This window comes from Ursus arctos, unplaced genomic scaffold (assembly GCF_023065955.2).
Source record: "Ursus arctos isolate Adak ecotype North America unplaced genomic scaffold, UrsArc2.0 scaffold_18, whole genome shotgun sequence".
NCBI classification, from domain to species: domain Eukaryota; kingdom Metazoa; phylum Chordata; class Mammalia; order Carnivora; family Ursidae; genus Ursus; species Ursus arctos.
The window spans coordinates 29,018,511-29,039,650 of NW_026622852.1; the positions used below are offsets into that span (position 1 = coordinate 29,018,511).

A 21,140-nucleotide genomic window follows, 5' to 3' on the forward strand; every position below is an offset into this window, starting at 1 on the left:
TGGACAGGAACCTCAGATCAGAGCTGGAAGTTTCCATGCCAGAATCCCCCACCCCCAGTCCTTCCTGCCGAAGACTACCCAGCGCAAGCCTGTACCCACTCAGTCAAGGGTTCGCTGAAAAATGAGCGGCCAAAGTCACTTATGCAGCCTTGACCCCCTACCTTGAGGGGACTGGGGAGGGGGGGAGGCCTCTGACTGCTGAGGAAGGGCCCAGAGCTGTAACTGAGTGCCGGCACACAGCGGGTGCCAGAAGAGCCAGCCCTGACTGGGTGACAGGCTGTAGCTACGTCCCTCTCACCACCTTCTCCTCACCCTCCAGCCGCTCCTTCTTCCGAGAGGAGGTGACTCTTCTTGCCTGGGCCCATGAAGCTGGCAGAGGGAGGTCAGGCGTTGGGCACCTGACCCGGGGCTCTCTACCCAACCCCCACACCAAGTTCCTCTTGGCGTGGGCAGGGGTTTTCCCTCGGAACCCCTCCCCCCAAAACAGGCTGTGAAAGGAAAGGAGGGCATAGGGGCAAGGCTCAGGAAACAGGCCTCAGTAGACAGGAGCGGGGCCGGAGCAGAACCGGCACTAGAGAGGCCCAGGAAGGCACACCCTGAGTGCGCAGGGCCTTAGCTCCTCAGGGAACCAGGAGAGGGGCAGGCCCTGCACAGACACCCACAGAAACAGAGCCCAGGGATGTCCCAGGCTAGGGAAGGCCCTAGTGATGTGACACCCTGGAGCCCTGGGCCTACCCGGGAGCAGCTGGTTACTGGGAATCATTCAAGTTCCAAAGCTTGTCAACTGTTTTCAATATGTACATCGTTTTATACAGATAAAACTTAAAGAATGTCCAGGTTACCCCATAAGACAGCATTCTGGCGTGTGTGTGCTAACGTGCTCTGTGGAAGAAGTGAGGAAGGGCTGGCACCCTGGGTATGTGCTCACGAGTCTTAACCAGTGGCTTCACAGCAGACAATGTTCTGATGGGGAGACTGAGGCCCGGAGAGGGGAAGGGACTTGCCCAGTGTCACATGGTACTGGGGCTCACCGGCTGGACCACTCCTCGGCCATCCTCCTGGGGGTCTGACAGTCAAAGGGGAGAAAGGGCTTTGGGGAGGGCAGGTGGCCAAGTCAGGCCTCTCCCTCCCCCTCGTCCTCACTGGTGCAACCATCTGGCACCGCCGGGCCCCAGGAGCTCCGCGTCTCCAAGTACTCGGCCTTCAGCTGCTCCAGCTCGTGCAGCTCAGCCTCCAGCCGCTCCCGGTGCGCCCTCCGCAGCTGCCGCAGCTGCTTCATAGGGAAAGGGTTCATGTCGTTGAAGGCGATGGTCATCAGCTTCCTGGGGGGAGAGCACAGTTAGCCCAAAGCCAGCGCCCCACTGGGTCTGCATTCACTGGGCCTTCCCGGGCACCCTGCCATTCATTCTGTCCATGTGGCTGAGGCCTTGGCCCCTGCCCACAGGCAGCTCACCTTCCAGGAAGGAAACAGTAAATAAGACGACAACTTCTACCCAAAGTGATTTGTACTGAGGCAGGAAGAAGCTTAGGGCTATGGGAGCTCTAACTCAGTAACAAAAGGTTTATCAGGGAAGGCTTCTTGGAAGAGGTGACATGGGAGCTGACTTTTGAAGAATGAGTAGGGGTTGGCCAGGCAAAGATGGCAGTGGTGGAGGTGACAGGGAGGCATTCTAAGTAGAAGAAACTGCAAGGCCAAAACCCCAGAGGTTGGTGTTGAGCTAGGAACTCAAATAATTGTTTGGCAGGATGACCGGGCGTGGGTGTTGGGGGGCAGGAAAAGGTGGGAAAGAAATGAAACTGCATAGAGGCCTTGAATGCCGTGGTTAGGGGCAGACAGACCACTGGGGCAGCGGAATGTCCCTAGAGATTTCTAAGCTGTAATGGAGGGTCAGCGTCACTAACAAATCTCCACTCAGCACACACCTGCCTACGCTCTGCTGTGTGTCCTGGGGCACGTGTGGGGGATGGGAGTGCTGGACAGGCAGGGTGGGGGCAGAGGTGGGCTCTCACTGGCTGTTGCAAATGGTCTTGGTGAAGAAGCGCAGGTACTGGTAGATCTCCAGGCCGTCCTGCAGTCTCAGGATCTCCTCCTCGTTGTACTTGAAAATGGCCAAGGCATAGCGGAATACCACCTGGGGGGCGAAGTGGGGGCTCAGGTGGGGCACAGGGACCGGGGCTCGTAGTCCCCAGGGGGAGGAACCCCCCGCCCGATAGGTTGAAAAGCTGAGTGAGGGGAGGCCGAGGGGCACGGGAAGACGGGGAAACCCCAGGGGGAGGGAGCACAACGTGGAACCTGGGCATGGGGACTGAGTCCTGGCTCTGTCCTCACTTGTCCCAGGGCCCTGGGTGAGGTGCTACCCTATTGGACCCACTGGGAATCAAACGGAATAACGGACCCGGAGGTGCTCTGTAAACCGTGGTGCGCTACCAACCAGCACGGGGAGACTGGGATGGAGGTCACAGGGAGGCCTGCCCAGGTCGCCTAGAAAGGTACGGGGCAAAGGGGGACCACACCCATGTGCCAGCCTCCCAGTATGGGGCTCAGTCCAAACTGGAGGAAGAGAAGGAGGGGCCCAGCTGACCGGATGGGCAGCGGAGGGAATAGTGATGGGCCTCCTGGATCACGGTCATGCCTCTTCCCTAGAGAAAGGAAATCCCCCCAACTTTAAGACACATCTTCAGAGGCAGAACCACCCCTTCTCCTTACGTGTGCGAAGCACTTTAGTTTACAAAGCCGGCTCCCGCGAGAGGTCCACAACGGCCCTGACAAGGGAGCACCGTCTTCCCGTTCTCCGGGGGCAGAACCGAGACCCAGAGGGCTGAAGGGCCTTGCTCAGGGCTGTCCTGCTCACCCTTGACAGTGCCCTACCTTGGTGCCCTCATATAGGAAGGCGTCCCAGACCCGGAGAAGGATGTTGCTGATGAGACTGTCTGCAAAGACCACGAGGAACCAGTTGAAGGTGAGGAAGGAGAGATCCACACGGTACTGCCCCAGGTGAGCCATCAGCCTGGGCAGCTTCTCCAAGAGGAGGTCCTGCAGCACCCGCTGGTCTACCTGGGAGCCAGGGAGAGAGGGCTTGTCAGCCGCCACCCTAGAGAAGGGGCTGCCTCCCTCCCTGCCTGCCCTTCCCACCCAGCCCGTCCACACACAGTCCTGGAATCGCACCCACCTCCCCCCACCGCCCCCGCCCCCGGGGAGCACGGAGCGCCTGCAGGAGCTGGAGTCTCCTGTGGCCAGGAGATGGGCCCGGTGGCACAGCACTCTGCCGCTCCCAGCACAGCCGGCAATCTTCTGGGCTAGAGCACTGGGCTCTGGTGCGGAGGTCTCTGTGGCCTAAGTTCTTAGCCAGTGGTGTTTTGGCCCATTTGCCCTCCTGAACCCGAAGCCAAGCAGGAGTTCAGACTTGTATCGGCTGACACCACGGCCACTTCTCCACATTCATTTTGGGCCCGACACAAAAGATGCACAGCGCGTCCAGCGCAAGACCGAGGGTAATTCACTGAGCCTAAGATGCCAGCAGACCTGCCGAAGGGCTCACGGATTTACCGACATGATGTCTGGGATTTATTTCAAGATCACCCAAGCAGGAGTGAGTGGGAGTAGACATGGAGCAGCAGTTGGGTGCCTGTGTTGATAATTATTCAAACTAGGTGACAGATACATGGAGGTTCATATTCTATTTTCTCTATTTTTTGTACATTCAAAATTTTCTGTATTAAAAAAACGAGAAAAAACCCTCCAACAACCCCACAACAGCACACTAGTTATACAACACACCTCAATTTCGGAGATGTTACAGCATGGCAGTAAAATATGAAACATTTCCCAGCTTGCCTTGTAGGGAGAGATGCCATGTGACACGGTTCTGACCAATAAGGTGTAAGCAGCACCCACTGGGCGGGAAAGCCGTGGGAGGTGGAGCCAGCCCCCTCCTTGCACCTGCTTCTTCCAGCCGGGACCACGGCCACAGTGTCGGAGGTGGTACGGCTGTCGTGGGACCCTGAGCAGGGGGCTGAAAGCACTATGGGAGGGATGGCAGAGCAGAGAGCTTGAAGGCGACTTCAGCTTTGTCATTCTCTGGGAAAAATGAGCCGCCCCTCGAGCCACTGTGAGGTTGGGCCTCCCTTCCTGATTCAGCACCTATTTCCTGTTGACTCCTCAGTCTCCATCTCCAGTCCTGACCTCCCTCCTTCACGTCGGACACCCACCTTTCTGCTGACCTCCCCGCCTAGGTGGGTGTCCCACAGGAGGAATCAGTGTTGGGCGATCATAATAGGAAAGGAGAGGAACAGGGTGGGCGGGCAGGAAATGACTTGGTAGGTTTGGGGTGGGAAATGAGAAAGTCCCCTCTGGATGGCCTCTCTGCACGAAGCAGACAGTGCGGATGCACCTATCATCACGCCCCAGAAGTACTCCCATCCCAAAGCAGACAAACCAGGGGCTGAGAGAGGGGATGTGGCAAGGCCATGCAACTGGCTGGGGGAGGGGCGGGCCCCACACTTGGCTGTGCTGGACTCTGGGGTGGCCGGCACTCAGAGTGAGAGGGCCGCTGGGCGGGAAGAGTGGAGGCTGCTGTGCTTCTCGGGAGGCCATGACGAGGTGTGCAAAGACTTGTCTCCACCTCCCACCCTGAGTCCCACTTCCACCCCCTGACCTCTGTTTTGAAATTCTTTACCGGCAAAAAGCGAGAGATTCTAGATTTTCTTCTCCTTCCCTCCCCAAGAAACCATTTCTGAAAAGAACAAAACAAAACAAAAACCAACCAAACAACCCCCCCCAACCATTTCTCATGACGGGGTGTCATCACTGGAATAACAATAATCTACCCCGTGGGCAGGGCTCCCACAACTCTAAAGGCCATCAGCTCACTGGAACTTCCCAGGAGTCCCAGGGAGAGGTGACTGGCCCCTGTACAGAAGGAGAAATGGAGGCCTGAGAGCTTCCTGATTCTTCTGAGATTCACTGGCTTGAAGGAACCACTTAAGGGGCACCAACCTGCATGGCCTCTAAGTCCCGTCCCTCCCAGCCCTGCTCACCTGGGATGACGTCAGCGTCTTGCTGTAGTAATCAGCCGGCATGATGGTCTCCACAATGGCCACCAGACACCAGAAGGCACTCTCTTCCTCCTCCAGGACGAGCAGAGCGATGGCCGCCAGTCTGGAACGGGAGGAAAGAAGGCCTGGGAAGATGTGTAGAAGCTGCAGCCAGGCAGAGGGTGACGGGGGTAGGTCCCTGGCTCCCAACCCTACTCTCTAACCAGACTAGTGTTCTGGCACCTGGGGTGAGATGCACACGCTTTGGGGGAGGATTACAGAGGGCATTTCCAGAGCAATGGGGAGATCTCAGTCTCTAGGGAGGGGCTCTGGAGTCCCATCGCCTAGGTATGAATTCTGGCTGGATGATCCCGGGCAAGTTCCTAAACTTCTCTGAGGCTCAGCCTCCTCATCATACTCCCAGGACTGTTATGAGGATGAATGAAGTTAACATGAGATCAATGCCCAGCACAGTACCTGACATGCAGTAAGTGCTTTGTGGACGTCAGCTATCCTCATCTTAATATCCACAGGCTTTGAGATCTTGACAAGTGTGCTAACATCTCGGAGCCTTACTTTCATCATCCGTGAAGTGGGATTAACAATCCCCACTCCCCGGGGCTGTGTGGCATTTTGAGCGAGAAGGCAGACCTACAGTGCCTTTCTAGCTAGCCGGCATACAGCAGGCGCTCACCACACAGAATTCGTTCTCTCCTTTGCTTCCTGAACTCCCCCCAAGGTTATCATGAGGCTCTAATGAGACCATGGTAAGAAAGGAAAAAACCCACAGTGCTGATGGGGATTTCGTCCTAGAAGTATTGTTTTCTCTACTTCTCCCATCTTTCCTGGCAGGTCTCACCCAGGAATACATTTCCCAAAATGCAGTGGTCTCTCAAGATGCTCGGTGAACACAAGGTCCCAAATCAAAAACTGTTTGGGAAAAGCTACACACTCTAGCCCCCTTTTAGAGGCTGATGGTATAGGACATCTTAGAAATTCTGCAGTGACAAAACCTCATGTGACTAACCCAAGGCTGTCCAGTGGGGCTATGGAGCCCCTTTTGTACAGTGCACCCACTGAACACCCTTAGGGAGATGCCCCCTTATAGCACTGTGAAGCCTCACACTCCTGACGGGCTTAACACATTTCATTGTCCAGCTATTTGTCCTTCTCTGGGCTCTTACTAGACTGGATTCGTGATCTCCAACCTCTTCTGAGGTTCACACTGTTTAAAGAAACAGGGTTAATTCTCAAAAGAAAAAAGAGACCCCTTTTCTCTCCCCAGTAGATTGGGAAGGAATTTCTTTCCACTCTGGCTGAAATATCTGTACAAACCCTCCTGAGTCTGAGCTGAGGGGATGAAAGGAAGGGTCACAGGTCTCTTGGGAAATAGGAAGCTCTGCCCTCTCAAGGCTGGGGAAGGGGGCCTTCTGAGGTCATTTAGTTCAGGGATAGCAAATATGTGAAACACTGGCCACCACTCTCTTTTGTCTATGCCAGGGCAGACATAACTAGTGAATCATGACAACACTCCCCTTTGTCTATGTCCAGGGCAGACATAACTAAATAATTATTGTGCTCTTTCCCACTGACTTTGGAGGCTGCCGCAGAAACTCAGAAGACAAGGCTCCAGGCAGGTGCTTCCTACTGGTCATCCCTGGTCTAGATAAACTTATTGCAGAGTTGGGAAGACCGAGTCCTGGAAAGCAGAAGTCACTTGCTCAGGGTCACACGGTCAGTTGGTAGCAGAGTGGAGACAGAACCCAGGGCTCCCCAAGTCCAGCCTGCTGTTCTCTCCATACTACCCCATCCCACTGGAGCCTCAGGACGTGCTCAGTCCAGGACCTGGCTGCCGGCACCAGCATAGATTTCTGCACACATTGAAAGGTCAGTAGTGAGAGGCTGCTGGTACCAACTAGGGCCTACCAACTGCTCAGGGCTGCAGCCAGACTCCAATCTAAGACATTCAGGCTCAAGTGGGTTTGCAAAGGACGGAGTGTGGTGATGTGGGGGAAAAAAGCCATCTACTTCTAATGCACTCCACTTATATTTTAATGAGAATTGGCTTTAAAGTTTTTGCCCTAAATTAGCACTGTATCATTACTATGATATCTGTCATCCCCTGAACAGGCTGATTTGTTGCACAGAAGCCAAGGTCTGTCTTCTGACACCATGCACGCAGTTCTGCTGGATGCCACTAGATGGCGGCACTCAGACAAGTGAAAGGGGCCCGCAGGGTGGGGGTTTAATTGCCCCCCCTCCACATGTGACGGGGCTCTTCCCAGTACAGGTAACCTCCGATTTTAAGCAATAATATGAATAGTTGCCAAAACACCAATTATCAGTAAAAACAAAAACAAAAACAAAAGAACAAAAGCATTCAGAGGAAGAGTTGAAGAAGGGGGGTGCCACCTGCCTCTCTCGTCTGTTTTTCCTACATACCCCTCCCCAGGCTTCGTGCTGCCTTTTTCCACACAGGCAGAAGCTTCTTTCCTTCTGGGAGGTTTATCTGAAGACCCTTCCTGCTAGAGGATTTCCCCGTCCCTCCAGCTTAGATTAGCTGTGCTATGGTTTAACTCTGGATTTCCAGTAACTGAACATGTATATACGCTCAACTTCATTCAATTTAGGCTGGAAATCAGTATCAAAAATCTCTACCCTTAGGAATCATTCAAATTTGAGTGGGGACTCTCTGAATGTTTATTCTGTGTTAAATAAATGTCACACACCACCTATGAGGGAAGCAGAATGTCTTATGTAAATTCTGCTTGAGTAGATGCGAATTTAAATTAAATTGAGTTGAAACTTGCTTTGGGGAATATCTGAAATTATTTAACCTCTATGGAGATAGCAGGGGGACATCCACGAGAGTCCTGAGGTACTGGAGGGGGCAGCCCTAGTAGGTCACCCCACCCCACCGCACCCCACCTCCACCCCCAATCTCTTCCATCCTGCTGTGGGACCAGAAGCAGAAATGAATCTGGGATGGGCCAATCACGTTCCTTCCTTTAGGAATTTTGTCCTGGGACACGAGGGTGTCGACAAGTGGGAAGACTTGCTGAGAAAGCTCCAGACACAGGGGCCGAGGTCTCCATTCGGACAGCCTCGACGGGCCCGAAATGTCCAAGGAGTGACGGACAGAGGCTGGTCTGCTGAGAAAAGGAAGCAGACATCTAGAGCTAGAGAGGCCAGAGATGGTGTGGCCCCAGGGGGCTGCAGAGCAGGACTGTGGTGCCACCCCCCCCCCCCGGGACTTGTCCCCAGGGCACCTCTGGGGTTTTGTAGTGCTGTGACCCTGCTGGAGAGAGGAGATGCCTTAGTTTCTAATGACCATCTGGTGTTGTCCTCTATTTTCTTTTCCTGGCTTTTATGAGCTTCCCCTGTGACATTTACCAATTCTCTCTTTCTTGGGCTCCCTTGAATGGGTTTTGTTTAAAGTAAATGATCCTTGACCACACAGCTCTGCAATATGTGAGCTGAGCTGTGCACTACAAAATTCCAGGGGACCATTCACAAGGCTTTCCATATAAGTGGCACCGCCCTGAGCACAAGTCAAAGGAGAGAGCACAGCATGAGGAGCCCCTCCGTCTTGAACCTGTCCTTGTCCCCGTCTTGAACATGTCCATGTTGTCCCCATCCGTATGGTGGGAATCAAGCCTCCTGGACTCACCTCTCCAGGTTTTTGGGAGACTCCAAAGAGACAGAGGGGTGCTCTAAAGAACCTTGCGCCCTCACTAGGGTTGTGATGCTTACCTGTTCAGGCCCTGGCAGTAGCCGATGGTGGGGTTCTGCCAGGAGAAGGCCAGCAGCACCCGGCGTAGCTTGTCGGGGAAGGTGGAGGTGGGACAGGTGAAGTGCTTGTTGTTGGGGAAGGTACGGTTCAGGTCCAGCTCGATCTGGCGGGCAGCGGGGTGCTCGCGGACCTGGCCCCGGCTCAGCAGCTCCTGGTAGTGGCCGGGGCTCTGCAGATGCCGGACACGGAGCTGGACCAGCCACTTCCAGACACGCGGCCGGTGCTCTCGGGGCACACCCGCCCGCAGCAGCTGCTTGAGCTCGACCGAGGGTGCAAGATCACCCAGGGCAGCCCAGCGCTCCCGCAGTGGCCGCTCCACGGCCTCATGGGCCAGCAGGTGGTGGGAGTGCACTTCCAGGGCCTGGATCTTGGCCAGCAGCTTCAGGTCTTCCATCTCGTAGTTGGGCACCGTCAGGAAGCCATACTCATCATACTCACTGCCAGCAAAAGCCTACGTTAGCAGCACTTTGCAGAGCCCTTCCCCGGATAAGGGACAGGGTGGGGGTGGGCAGGTTCCTGCCTGGGCTTCACTGTGGGTTAGCCATGCAGCTTTGGACGGGTCACTTCAGTTCTCTGAACTTCGGTTTGCTTATCTTTACAATGGGTAGAAGAACCCCTGCTCTGCCTCATGAAGACCCACTGACCTCCTCTGTTGTAAAATGCTGGGGGCCTAGACAGTGCCTGGCACACAGTAAGTGCATCGTGAGTGCATTCTCTGCAAATATAAAGGACCCTCTTATTACTCCATGAAGCCTTAGGCTCAAGGAGTCAGCACTGCCCATATAGAATCCCACCTGCACAGAGAGTAAGCCCAAGGATGGATGGGGAGCAGACAGCATCAATGACAAGCAGGGTGGGAGAGCTGGGGTCCATTCCAGACGGCCTTGCACTGATTCCACAGTTACTCACCCTTACGGCGTGCTCTGCACGTGCTGTCTCACTAGTCCTACTGATCCTGCAAAGCAGGGATCTTGGCCCATATGTGATGGAGGCTGAATATGTCGCCCACAAAGGTAAAGTGACTTGTCCAAGGTCACACGGTGAGAGAGCCTGGTCTGGACTCTGGGCCACCCAGCTGCCGGGGGCCTTTGGACCCCAGCCACAGCCCCTTCTGTTATATTTAACTGCCCGTGTTCACTGCGCTCAGCAAGGACTTGGCTCAGGGAAGGCAGCTGGCTTGACTCCCCTCCTCCCCCGACCCTGACAAACACCTCCAGGAGGCAGCCTAGGGAAGTGGAAGAAATGGAGCTCTAGAGGCAGAGCCAGGTCAGCTGCATGATATGCTGCGTGACCTTGGGCAAGGGCCGGCCTCCTCTGAGCCTGCATCACCTCAACCGCATTATGGGCTCATCCCAAGCACATGCTCCTTTATCCGAAGACACGAGAAGGTAAACGATGTGTAGTGGTCAGCAGGAGCCAGCCCCAGGGCGGTTGGGGACCCTCAGGTCACGTAGACCAAAACCCGCCCTCGCTGGCTGCTGGGCTCACCTGATGGGGCTCAGCTCCACGCCGTCGGCCGAGGCCTCCCCGGCCTCCCACTGCAGCGCCTCCTGGGTGAGCTGCCGCAGCAACTCTGAGCTCTCGGTGGCCTCACCCCCCGCGGCCTCCTGCAGCCTCCGCAGCCCAGCCAGGTACTTGCTCTCCACCTGGCAGTTCTTGGCTTGGAGGTAGGCACACTGTGGAGGGCGGGGTGGGGCTGTCAGGCCACCTGCTTGGGCTTGGCCCCCCAACCCCCCGCCCCGAGAGGCCTGAGTAGCTGTAGGCAGCCAAGCCCTTCTCCAGCCTCATCTCCCATCCCCTTCCCACCCCCAGCCCATCGTCTAAGGGAAAGGAGACAGGCTCCAAACCCAAGGGTCTATCGCAAGGCAGAAGAGGCTCCAGGCAAGAGAGCCAGACCCAGGGCTGCAGCTGGATTCAGAAGAGAGGGGAGAGGGGGGCAGGGGCAGTGCGGGTTCTTGCTGGGGACTGCAAGTCCCATCCTGCTTCAGCCACTGCTGGCTGGAGGACCTACGGCAAGTTACTTAACCTCTCTGTGCCTTAGCTTCTTCATCTAAACAATGGAAATAATAGAGTCTGTCCCAGGACTCCAGGATTAGGTGAGTGGATGTGTGTAAAGCCCCTCCCAGGGTACCTGGCCTAGAGCAGCTCTCTGTAGGGGGTCCTACCGAGCACTACCAGGAGATGGCCACATGGCTCTGGACCTGCCCCTGTCCCTTCTGCTTCGGCGATATCAGCTCTTTCCATGCCTCGGACACACGACCTCTCTCCCACCAGTGGCCTTCGAAGCCGCATACTCCCTGGCCCTGTCTTGAACTTTTGTTTTTCTCTTTCCATAAGCCAGGTGTGCCGAGCAAGTCAGGTAATTTTCCTGGGCCCACTTTCCTTCTGTGTAAAAGCTGGACAGGGAATATCAGCCTCAGGGCATTGCCGTGACCTCTGGGCCAGCCTGGCTCCTGTCTCATCCTGGGGTGGCAGAATGTGAGCCTTCTGGCCAAGGCTGCCATTCTGTTGCAGGCCTGCCCGGGTTACCATCTCCAAACGTTGGCCGAGCACCAACTCCAGGCCATTAGGTGAGCCTGCTCTCCTCCCCACTCCAGCTGGCTCTCACATCTGCGTCCTTCTGCCACCAAGGCTACTTCCCGAGTCCCCTCCCAGTACTCTTCTCAGGCACTTCTGCTACAGACTCCCAAGTCTCTGTGCTCCCTGGCCTACCTCCGCAAGCCCACTGAGCCCCCAGCTTTCTCAAAACATGAGTCTGATTGAAGACCTCCCCACTCAAAACCCTTCTACAACTCCCAGTTTCCTCAGAGAATTTCCCAAAGTTCTTCCCCTCCAACCTCCCCACCTTCCTCCTGCCTTCAGTTCACAGGTCTTGACCATGCTCTCTTTTTTCTTGGACGGCCTTTCTCTACTCTGTTTGCCTGGATAATACTAACTCACTTTTAGGACTTAGCTCTAGAAGGTACCCCCACCAGGAAGCCCTCCCTGACTTTCTTCCTCCCTTTGGGCCCCAAAGAATCCTATATGCCCAACTGCATCTTGATTCTGTTTGACTCCCTCACTAGTCTGCATACACCCTCCTTGAAAAGTCTGAGAAGGCCTCTTGTTCTTCTTTAAATGTTCGGTTGAATTCACCAGTAAAGCCGTCAGGTCCAGGGCTTTTCTTTGTTGAGAGATTTTTGATTGCTAATCCAATCTCCTTACTAGTTATAGGTTTATTCAGATTTTTATTTCTTCGTGATTTAGTCTTGGCAGGCTTTGTGTTTCTAGGGATTTATCCATTTCATCTGGTGATGCAATTTGTTGGTATATAATTGTTCATAATACTCTTTCTTTTTAAAGATTTTATTTATTTATTTGACAGAGAGATAGAGAGCACAAGTAGGCAGAGCAGCAGGCAGAGGGAGAGGGAGAAGCAGGCTCTCTGCCGAGCAGGGTGCCCGAAATGGGGCTCAATCCCAGGACCCTGGGATCATGACCTGAGCTGAAGGCAGACGCTTAACCGACTGAGCCCCCCAGGTGCCCCTGTTCATAGTACTCTTATAATCCTTTTAGTTTCTGCAGAATCAGTAGTAATGCCCCCACTTTCATTTCTCATTTTGAGTCCTCTCTCCTTTTTTCCTTAGTCCACCTAGCTCAAGGTTTGTCAGTTTTGATCATCTTTTCAAAAAATCAACTTTTGGTTTCATTGATTTTCTATTATTTTTCTGTTATCTATTTCATTGATTTCCGCTCTAATCTTTATTATTTCCTTCCACCAGCTAGCTTTGGGTTTAGTTCTTCTTTTTCTAGTTCCTCAAGTTGTAAAGTTAGGTTGTTTATTTGAGATCTTTCTTGTTTTTTAAAGTAGGTTTAAGTAAGTAAGTTTATGGCTATAAATGTCCTCTTTGGCACTGCTTTTGCTCTGTCCTCTAAGTTTTGGTACGTTATGTTTTCTTTTTCATTTTCCTTTTTAAGTATTTTCTAATTTCTCTTGTAATATCTTCTTTGATTCATCGTTGAAAAGTATGTTGTTCAATTTTCACTAGTTTGTGAATTTTCTAGTTTTGCTTCCAATACTGATTTCTAATTTCATCCTGTTGCAGTTGGAGAAGATGCTTAGCATGGCATCTGTCTTTTTAAATCTACTGAGACAGAATTTGTGACCTAATATATGGCTTGTCCTGGAAAATGTCCCATATACACTTGAGGAGAATATGTGTGCTGTTGTCGCTGGGTAGAGTTCTATGCTATGCCTGTTGGATCCAGTTGGTTTACCGTGTTGTTCAAGGCCTCTAGTTCCTTACTTATCTTCTGTCTGGTTGTTTTAACCATTATTGAGAGTGGGGGTACTAAAGTCTCCCACTATTATCGTAGAATTATCTACTTTTCCTTTCAGTTCTATTAGCTTGTGTTTCATGTATTTTGCTGGTCTGTTATCAGGTGTGTAAATGTTTATAACTGTTGTATCTTCTCACTGTAATGAACCTTTTATTAACATATAATGTCTTTTTTGGTCTCTTGTAATTTAAAAAAAATTTAAAGTCTCTTTTGTCTGATATAGCCACCCTGCCCTCTGCATGGAATATCTTTTTTCTATCCTTTCACTTTCAATCCATTTGTGTCTTTGGATCTAAAATGAGTCTCTTGTACACAGCATATAGTTTGACCATGAGTTTTTATTCATTTTGCCAATCTCTGTCTTTTAATTGGAGAGTTTATTCCATTTACATTTAAATTATTGATAAGAAGAGACTTCTATCCTTTTGCTATTTGCTTTCTATGCCTCATACCATTTTTGTCCATCATTTCCTGCATTATTGCCTCTTTTGTATGTTAGTTTGTCTTGAAATGCTTAAATTCCCATTTCATTTCCTTTTGTGTACATTCTATAGCTATTTTCTTTGTGGCTACCATACGGATTAATTTAAAATTCTAAAGTTATAACATTCTAATTTGAATTTATAGCAGCTTAACTTCAATAACATGCAGAAACTCTGTTCTTTTATAGTTCCATTGCTACCCTTTTGATGGTTGTCACAAAATTACATCTTTATACATTGTGAGCCCTGAAACATGAATAATTCTTTTAAATGCATTGATTACTGAAATTAGATAGAAAACAAAATGTGAAGTTACAAAACAAAGTTGTAATAATACTACCTTTTAGATTAATCATATTTTTAAAAATGTATTACTCTTAAATCACGTAGAAAACAAAAGTGGAATTACAAACCACGTTTACCATAATACTAGGTTTTGCAATTGTCCATGTATTTACCACTACTCAGATTTTTGTTTCTTCATACACCTCTGAGTTACTGTCTAGTCCTTCCCTCACAGTCTCCAGGACTGTCTAAGCATTTTTTTTCTTTTTTTTTTTTTTTTTTTTTTTTGTCAGAGAGAGAGAGTAAGCACAAGCAGGGGCAGCAGTAGGCAGTAGGAGAAGCAGGCTCCCCCCCACCCCCCACCGAGCAAGGAGCCCGATGCAGGACTTGATCTCAGGCCCCTGGCATCATGACCTGAGCCAAAGGCAGACACTTAACTGGCTGAGCCACCCAGGCATCCCTGTCTAAGCATTTTTTGTAGGGCAGATGTAGTAGAAACAAAGTTTCTCAACTTTTCTTTCTCCAAAAATGTCTTAATTTCTCCCTCATTTTTGGAAGAAATTTTTGCCAGATACAAACTCTTGGTTCAGTTTTTTGTTTGTTTGTTTTTTATTTTAGCACTTTGAATATATTGGCCCACTGTCTTCTGGCCTCCAAAGTTTCTGATGAGAAATCCTCTCATAATGTTCTTGAAGATTCCTTGTGTGTGAGGAGTTGCTTCTCTATCTGCTTTCAAGCAATCTCTTTGTAGTTGGCATTCAAAAGACTGATTATAATGTGTCTCAGTCTGGGTTTCTTTGAGTTTATCTTACTCGAAGTTTGTTGAGCTTCCTGGCTGTTTTTATTCATGTCTTCATCAAATTTGGGAAGTTGTCAGCCTTTACTTCTTCTCATATTCTCTTTCCCCTTTCTTTCTCTCTTCTCCTTCTGGGACTTCCATACTATAATGGGTATGTTGGTCTGCTTAATGGTGTCTCACAAATCACTTAGGCTCTGTTCACTTTTCTTCAAGCTTTTTCTTTCTGTTTCTCAGACTGAATAATTTCCACTGTCCAATCTTCAAGTCCACTGATTCCTTCTGCCTGCTTTAATCTGCCTTTGAATACCTCTAGTGAATCTTTCGTTTCAGTTATTGTACTTTTTCAGTTCCAGAATTTTGTTTGTTTGTATGTTTTCTAACTCTCTATTGATATTTCTCTTTTGTTCATACATTGCTTTCTTGACTCTCCATATCTTCCTTTAGTTCACTGAGCATCTTTAAGACAACTGTTTTAAAGTCTTTGTCTAGGGGCGCCTGGGTGGCTCAGTCGTTAGGCGTCTGCCTTTGGCTCAGGTCATGATCCCAGGGTCCTGGGATCGAGCCCCACATCGGGCTCCCTGCTTCGCTGGGAGCCTGCTTCTTCCTCTCCCACTCCCCCTGCTTGTGTTCCCTCTCTCGCTGGCTGTCTCTCTCTGTCAAATAAATAAACAAATAATCTTTAAAAAAAAAAAAAAAGTCTTTGTCTAGTATGATCGAGTACCAGGTCTTTTACAGGGGCAGGTTCTACTGATTTATGTTTTTCCTTCAAATGCGCCATACTTTCATGTGTCTTTGCAAGCCTTGAGATTTTTTTTTTTTTTTGTAGAAAGCTGGACATCTGAACACTAGAAATCAGGTTCTCCCAATGTGAGAAAAAATTTTTGTTTTTTGATTGTTATAGGCTGTCTCTGTGCCAAGGGTAGCCTAAGGTGTAAACTTAAGCTCTCAAGTCTTTTCTGAGCCTTTCCCTGGATGTGCATAGCCACCTTCTAATTTCCCCACATATGCAGTTGTTTTGGAATGTCTAATCTTTAATATCTGACTCCCAAATGGGGAAAAAAAGAGAAAAATGAAGGGGGGAGGGGAATAGTAGCAGCCCTTTGAATCCTCTGGAAGTTGCTCTAGCTGGGAGGGGAGATGAACAATGGCTACCTGCCTCTTCCTCTGCACTGCTGTGGTCAGAAGCAGCAATCAGCAGTCAGAGCCCAGATGCCTGCAGCTGGAAAGGCAGCTTGTAAAGGGCACAGCCCAGAGGTAGCGCAGATGATGTGGACAGACGGATACAGGGGTGAGAAGGTGAGGGACAGAAGGGTGGCTGGGCATGGGCATGGAGATAGACTCTGCCTCTTACCTTCATCAGGAGGGCTTTCTCATTTTCAGCCACCCGTCTCCAGATCTTTGTGACCTGGTGGATCTCAGAGTTGAGGAAGCGGTTCTGGGTCCGATATGCTTCCATGTCATCCTGGAGAAGAGGGCAAAGCATTTGAGGAGTTGCACCATAAACATCTCCCTCACCCCCACCCTCAAACGAGCTTCCAACTCTTTCTTCCTTTAGACATTTCTAAGAATGACAACAGAAGAGAAGAAAGTCTAAAAGAAGTAGTATTGCAGACAGCCCCCTTCACTAATCTTGATCCAGCATGATATGGTAGAGAGGGCATCAAGCCTGGAGTTCAAGTTGTGGTTCTGACTTCCTGGCTGGGAGGCTTCACTGAACAACTCTGACTCTGCTTTCTCATCTGTAAAAGGGGCAAATACTACTCCACTGGGCAACTGGGAGATGACCTGAGGTAACATGTGTCATAACACTAAGTATAGAGACCAAAAGAAACAAATATCCAAGTAGTGTTGGTTTTAAAATGTTGTCACATATTTGCAATCATACTGAACAATTTTGGGTGGAAAATTTTTTACTTAATGTCACCTTGTAAATGCAGTTGACCCTTCAACAACACTGGGGTTAGGGGCGCTGAACTCCACCCCTGTCGCACAGTCCAAAATCTGTATATAACTTTTGACTACCCCCCTCAATTTAAATGCTAATCACCTACCATTAACTGAAGACTTACTGAGAACAAAAAGAGCCAATCAGCACACATTTCAGATGCTATGTGTGGTATATACTGTATTCTTACGATAAAGTAAGCTAGAGAAAAGAAAATACTAAGAAAATTATAAAGAAAATACATTAACATTACTATACAGTATTTATCAGAAAAAATCTGCCTGTAAGTGGACCCGTGCAGTTCAAACCCGTGTTGTTCAAGGGTCAACTGTACTCTATATTACATAAGCTTGCCAATGATTATTTTTAATGTCTGATGACTATTCTGTTGGGTGAATTTACTATACATTAGTTATAATCCTTCCCCTGTTATTTTTTATTTGGGCCCTGAGTGCTTTTGGTTGCTTTTTGATTATGAATAATGCTGTGATGTGCATCTCTGTGCCTAGAGCATTCGAGGAGAAGCTGGCCAAGCACTGGGGAGGCTCTAGCAGGAGCCGGAGCCTCAGAAAGGAGCAGCCACAGCACTGGCTCTCAACCGTCATTCTGCTGGGACGGACATTACAGAAGCAATGCACAGTGCACGCTCACCGCTACACTTGAAATGCCGGGACATTCACTAGCTGAAGCTCAACCCCTTCTGCTCCCACTCAAGAAACGTACTGGGATGTAAGTGCATGAGAGAGACATTATTGCAGGGATAGGCCCTGATTTATCTAGAAATTAAGAGCATCACACCTGTGACGTCTGCGGCACCTCATTATCAGGGATGGGTCACGTGTGCACGGCTCACAGGCCATCTTGATGCTCCCTGGGTGGGCCTGCATTCTGGCCAAGATCCTTCCCAGCCCAGAAGCTCCACTTCATACCCAGGGTCTGCTGCCTTCTGCTGAGATGGTTGACCCAGTGGGAGGGCCACATGCTCCCCAGGGCTCCTTAGCTAGAAATAAAAGCCCCTGGCTGGCTTCATCACATGGCCTCTCATCACCCCACTGGGGCTGTCCGTGGTGTCTCCCGCCCTGGCCATCCCTGCTTTTGCATGCCTCACTGTGCCCGGGCTGCAAGGCTTTGTGTACTCAGGCTGAGCTTGCTCTCTGCTCTCTCCGCGGGGCCTGAATCCGGGTAGTTCCAACTCCCCAGCCTGGACTTCCTCCTACTCTCCCACCATGTCTACCTGAGGTCAAACTCTGGGCTCCCTTTTCTCAGAAATGCTGTGAGGGGGTGCCAGCTGCTCTCCTGCACAAGTGGGGGCCTGCTTCCTCTCTACGACCCCCATTTTCTTATTCTTAGGTGGAGGGGTGGCGAGCTTGGTGGGACTCGTCATGTTTGCAGCACAAGGACCAACCTCCCACGGACATCAGGATTTTCCAGGACCACTCCCCTTGCCCATGACGATGGTCTTCCGTTTTGGTGTCTGGAGATTCGCAGATTCCTGAACACAGAAGCTGTGCGGGCTCCCCGCACCATCACCCTATGCCCCCCACCCCGCGCTAAGCACATCCTCCCATTCAGCCTTCCCGGCAGCCCTGAAAGGAACTCAGACACGGTCTCCGAGGCTCTGAAAGGACAAGTACATTGTCTGAGGTCACACAGCTGTACGAGACTGGGTGGGACCGAGCCCAGATGCGTATGACTCTGAAGCCAAGTCCAACCACTGCATTTACAGCCTGGATACTCCCCAGGCTCTGTCCCTGCTGGAATCCACCTGGACGCCAGATGTCTGGTTCATCCTTCAAGGGTTGTGCTCGGCAGACCTCGCTGACCCTCCAGGACAATAACGCCGCATCAGAGACACAGGCGCTGCCCCAGGGCCGGCGCTGCCTAGTGGACAGGGAGCCGGCTCTGTGGCCCTACTGCCTGGATAGAGATCCTGCCTGCACCACGGAGCCCAGCCCAAGTTCCTGCTCTTTCAGCGCCTCCTCCCCTCATCTGGAAAACAGGAACAGGAACAGTACCGCCTCAGGCACTGTTGGGAGGACGTGATTAGGTCCTGTGTGCCAAAGGCTCAGTTGGCGGCCGCACGTAGTGAATACCAGTGTCTCCTCCTTCTCTGGGCTCCCGCGGCAGCATCCTCCTTCCCCGCTGGGAGACGTCCCCCCTGCTGCTGTTGCGCATGCTTTTTTTCAAGGATTTATTTATTTATTTTAAAAGATTATATAAAAGAACCCAAAAGCTATGTATAATATTTACAAATCAACTGAGAAATTTTAACACTGACTGGATACTACCATATTATGAGTTAATTACCGTTAATTGTTTTTGATATGATGCTGTTGTCCGTTCTTCCCAAACACTTGTGAAAATACAAGCTTCCGGCAAGGGAGGAAGAGAGCCACCCCTCGCCTGAGCTCCTACTATGTGTCAGACCTGTTTCCCCTCACACACATTATCATGTGTAATTTTTCTCCACCATGCTGTGGGCTACGTATTAAAGTACCATCGTTCCCATTTTGCAGATGAGGAAACAAGTACAGAGAGGGTAAGTCCTCTAGAACGCAAGAGAGGCAGGATCCAAGCCCAGGTGCGTGCGGTCCACAGAGGAATGGAAAACCCTTGCTAGGTGAAAGCGTGTCGGCGGAGTGCGCCGCTCTACACGGCCACTCGGTTCTGCCTCCTGTTACCAGCCCTCTGTCCTCACCCCAGGCCCCGAATGCTCCCTGGCATTTCCAAGGCCTTGGACATGTTGCCTGGGGCACCGGCCTCCAGCCCAGGCAGCGAGGGTGGGTGTGAGCACCTCTTGGAGCAGCCGTGGGGGTGGGGGGGTGGGCAGCATCTCCCCATTCAGCTCATCGCCCTACCTTGAGTGTTCTTCGTGGCTCAGAACTGTAGGGAGGAAAAAGAGAGAGCTCAGAGAAGAGAAAGCCACAGGACAGGAGGAAAACACAACTGGAGAAAGGGGACAGGAAGAAGAGCGCCTGTCTGCCTGCCTTCACAGGGATCAGGAGCCCGGGAACTCTCCCCGGGAAACGCGGCGTGGACTAGCCCCTGTGTTCGTGGGGAAGGCAGTGGATCTTGTGTGGGGAGACTTGGGTCTAGCTGCAACCCTGCTGCTTGTACTGTAGGACCCTGGACCCCTGTCTGGGCTCAGCTGTCTCTGCCAGAAAATGTCAAACACGAGATCTCGGAGTCTTTCCAGCTCCGATATTTAAGAGGTCAATGATCCTGTTCTCAAACTGGCAGCTTCAACAAGGGGGCATTTCCTTAAGGTCGCATGCCCTCCGTCCCAGGGCAAGGGGAGGTGTGAACATTGCTCTGTCTCCAAACGGAAAGACAACGGATTTTTGAGGAGTCTTCTGTTTTTCCAGATCAGACATGTAAAGGCTAACAAACGAGGAACTCTAGCACATGCAGTTCTTTCTGGCACAAACACTGGGCCTCTGAGGGTCAGAAGCAAGGTAAGTTTGGTTGACAGGAAGTTCCTCTATCTGGGCTCACTGATCAATTCCCGCACATGCAAATCCAGGGGCACACTCCATCCCCTACAGCCAGACCGTGCTTCTAGCCGGCTCTCGGACGCGGTCTGGAGGCACCCGACAGATCTACTTCTCGGAGCCCCAAGCTGCTCTTTGGGGTCTTCACCTGTGGATTCCAGCAAGATGGGCACAGACAGAAGACTCTTAGCAGGGCAGAGGAGGGTAGGGAAGCAATCTGATGAAAGCAGTTTTCCAGCCCCTAGAGCTTTCTAATAGTCTCACTCCATCTGCATTTGAAAGGATTTTGTTTTCATTTTGAACTCAAAAGAATCTGATTTTAAAGGGAAAAGATTCAAAGACTAGCTATGTAGTTTTTCATGCTGAAGGAGATGGGTGGGATCTGGGTTTCATGTTCTCCTTTACCCCCCTATCAACCCCATGAGTAGGAACAGTGAGGCCATTCTAAAGAGAGGTGAGGGACCTTGCCTGCGGTCACACAGCTAGTAAGAGGCAGAGCCTGGATCCAAACCTAGGCCTGACTTCACAGCTAGGGTAGGGGCCACTGTACCACACTGCCCAGTGGTCTCTCAAAAGATTCTGGAATTTTCTTTTTTTCCTTCTGCTTCCCCTCTTCCAGCAGCGATGCTTTGGTCCCATGGCAAGGGAGCTCCCCTCATTATATGTACATATGTATACCCGTGCGGCTGTGCGTGGTGGGGTTTGGGGCAGGACCGGCCCTGGTTATGCAGCTGCCTTTAAGGGCAGTGGGGGTTATGAGCACTGATCCCTAGCCTCAGGCCTCCCGGTGGTCCAGCAGCTCCTGTCACCACGTCTTAGAGAGGACACTGCTGTCCACACCTAAAATTAAGTTCCTGCTCCCCATGCTGCAATTGGTCTCTGTGGGAAGGCACAGCCTCCCCAGGGGAGAACTACTGCCTGGACAAGGGGGAGGCAGGGACAGCGGCAGGAGCAGGAAGGCCCAAGAAACCAGAAGGCAGCAGAGCAGACG

General features: G+C 51.1%; 1 protein-coding gene across 2 annotated transcripts in view; it reads right to left on the bottom strand.

Moving 5' to 3' along the window:
• Nucleotides 1-785: 785 nt before the first annotated feature.
• Nucleotides 786-21,140, bottom strand: part of TBC1D2 (TBC1 domain family member 2) — a 51,907-nt gene continuing 31,552 nt past the window's right edge. The window contains exons 2-9 of one of the 2 annotated variants that reach the window (XM_044386788.2): nucleotides 19,517-19,541; nucleotides 16,065-16,175; nucleotides 10,316-10,503; nucleotides 8,788-9,264; nucleotides 5,038-5,158; nucleotides 2,870-3,055; nucleotides 2,011-2,132; nucleotides 786-1,322 (exon numbers count right to left, since the gene is read on the bottom strand). In XM_044386788.2, coding sequence (XP_044242723.1) covers nucleotides 1,115-1,322; nucleotides 2,011-2,132; nucleotides 2,870-3,055; nucleotides 5,038-5,158; nucleotides 8,788-9,264; nucleotides 10,316-10,503; nucleotides 16,065-16,169 — 1,407 coding nt within the window. In that variant the 5' untranslated portion in view covers nucleotides 16,170-16,175; nucleotides 19,517-19,541 and the 3' untranslated portion in view covers nucleotides 786-1,114. The remainder of the gene's footprint in view (nucleotides 1,323-2,010; nucleotides 2,133-2,869; nucleotides 3,056-5,037; nucleotides 5,159-8,787; nucleotides 9,265-10,315; nucleotides 10,504-16,064; nucleotides 16,176-19,516; nucleotides 19,542-21,140) is intronic. The other variant, XM_026506155.4, reaches the window with a different exon arrangement.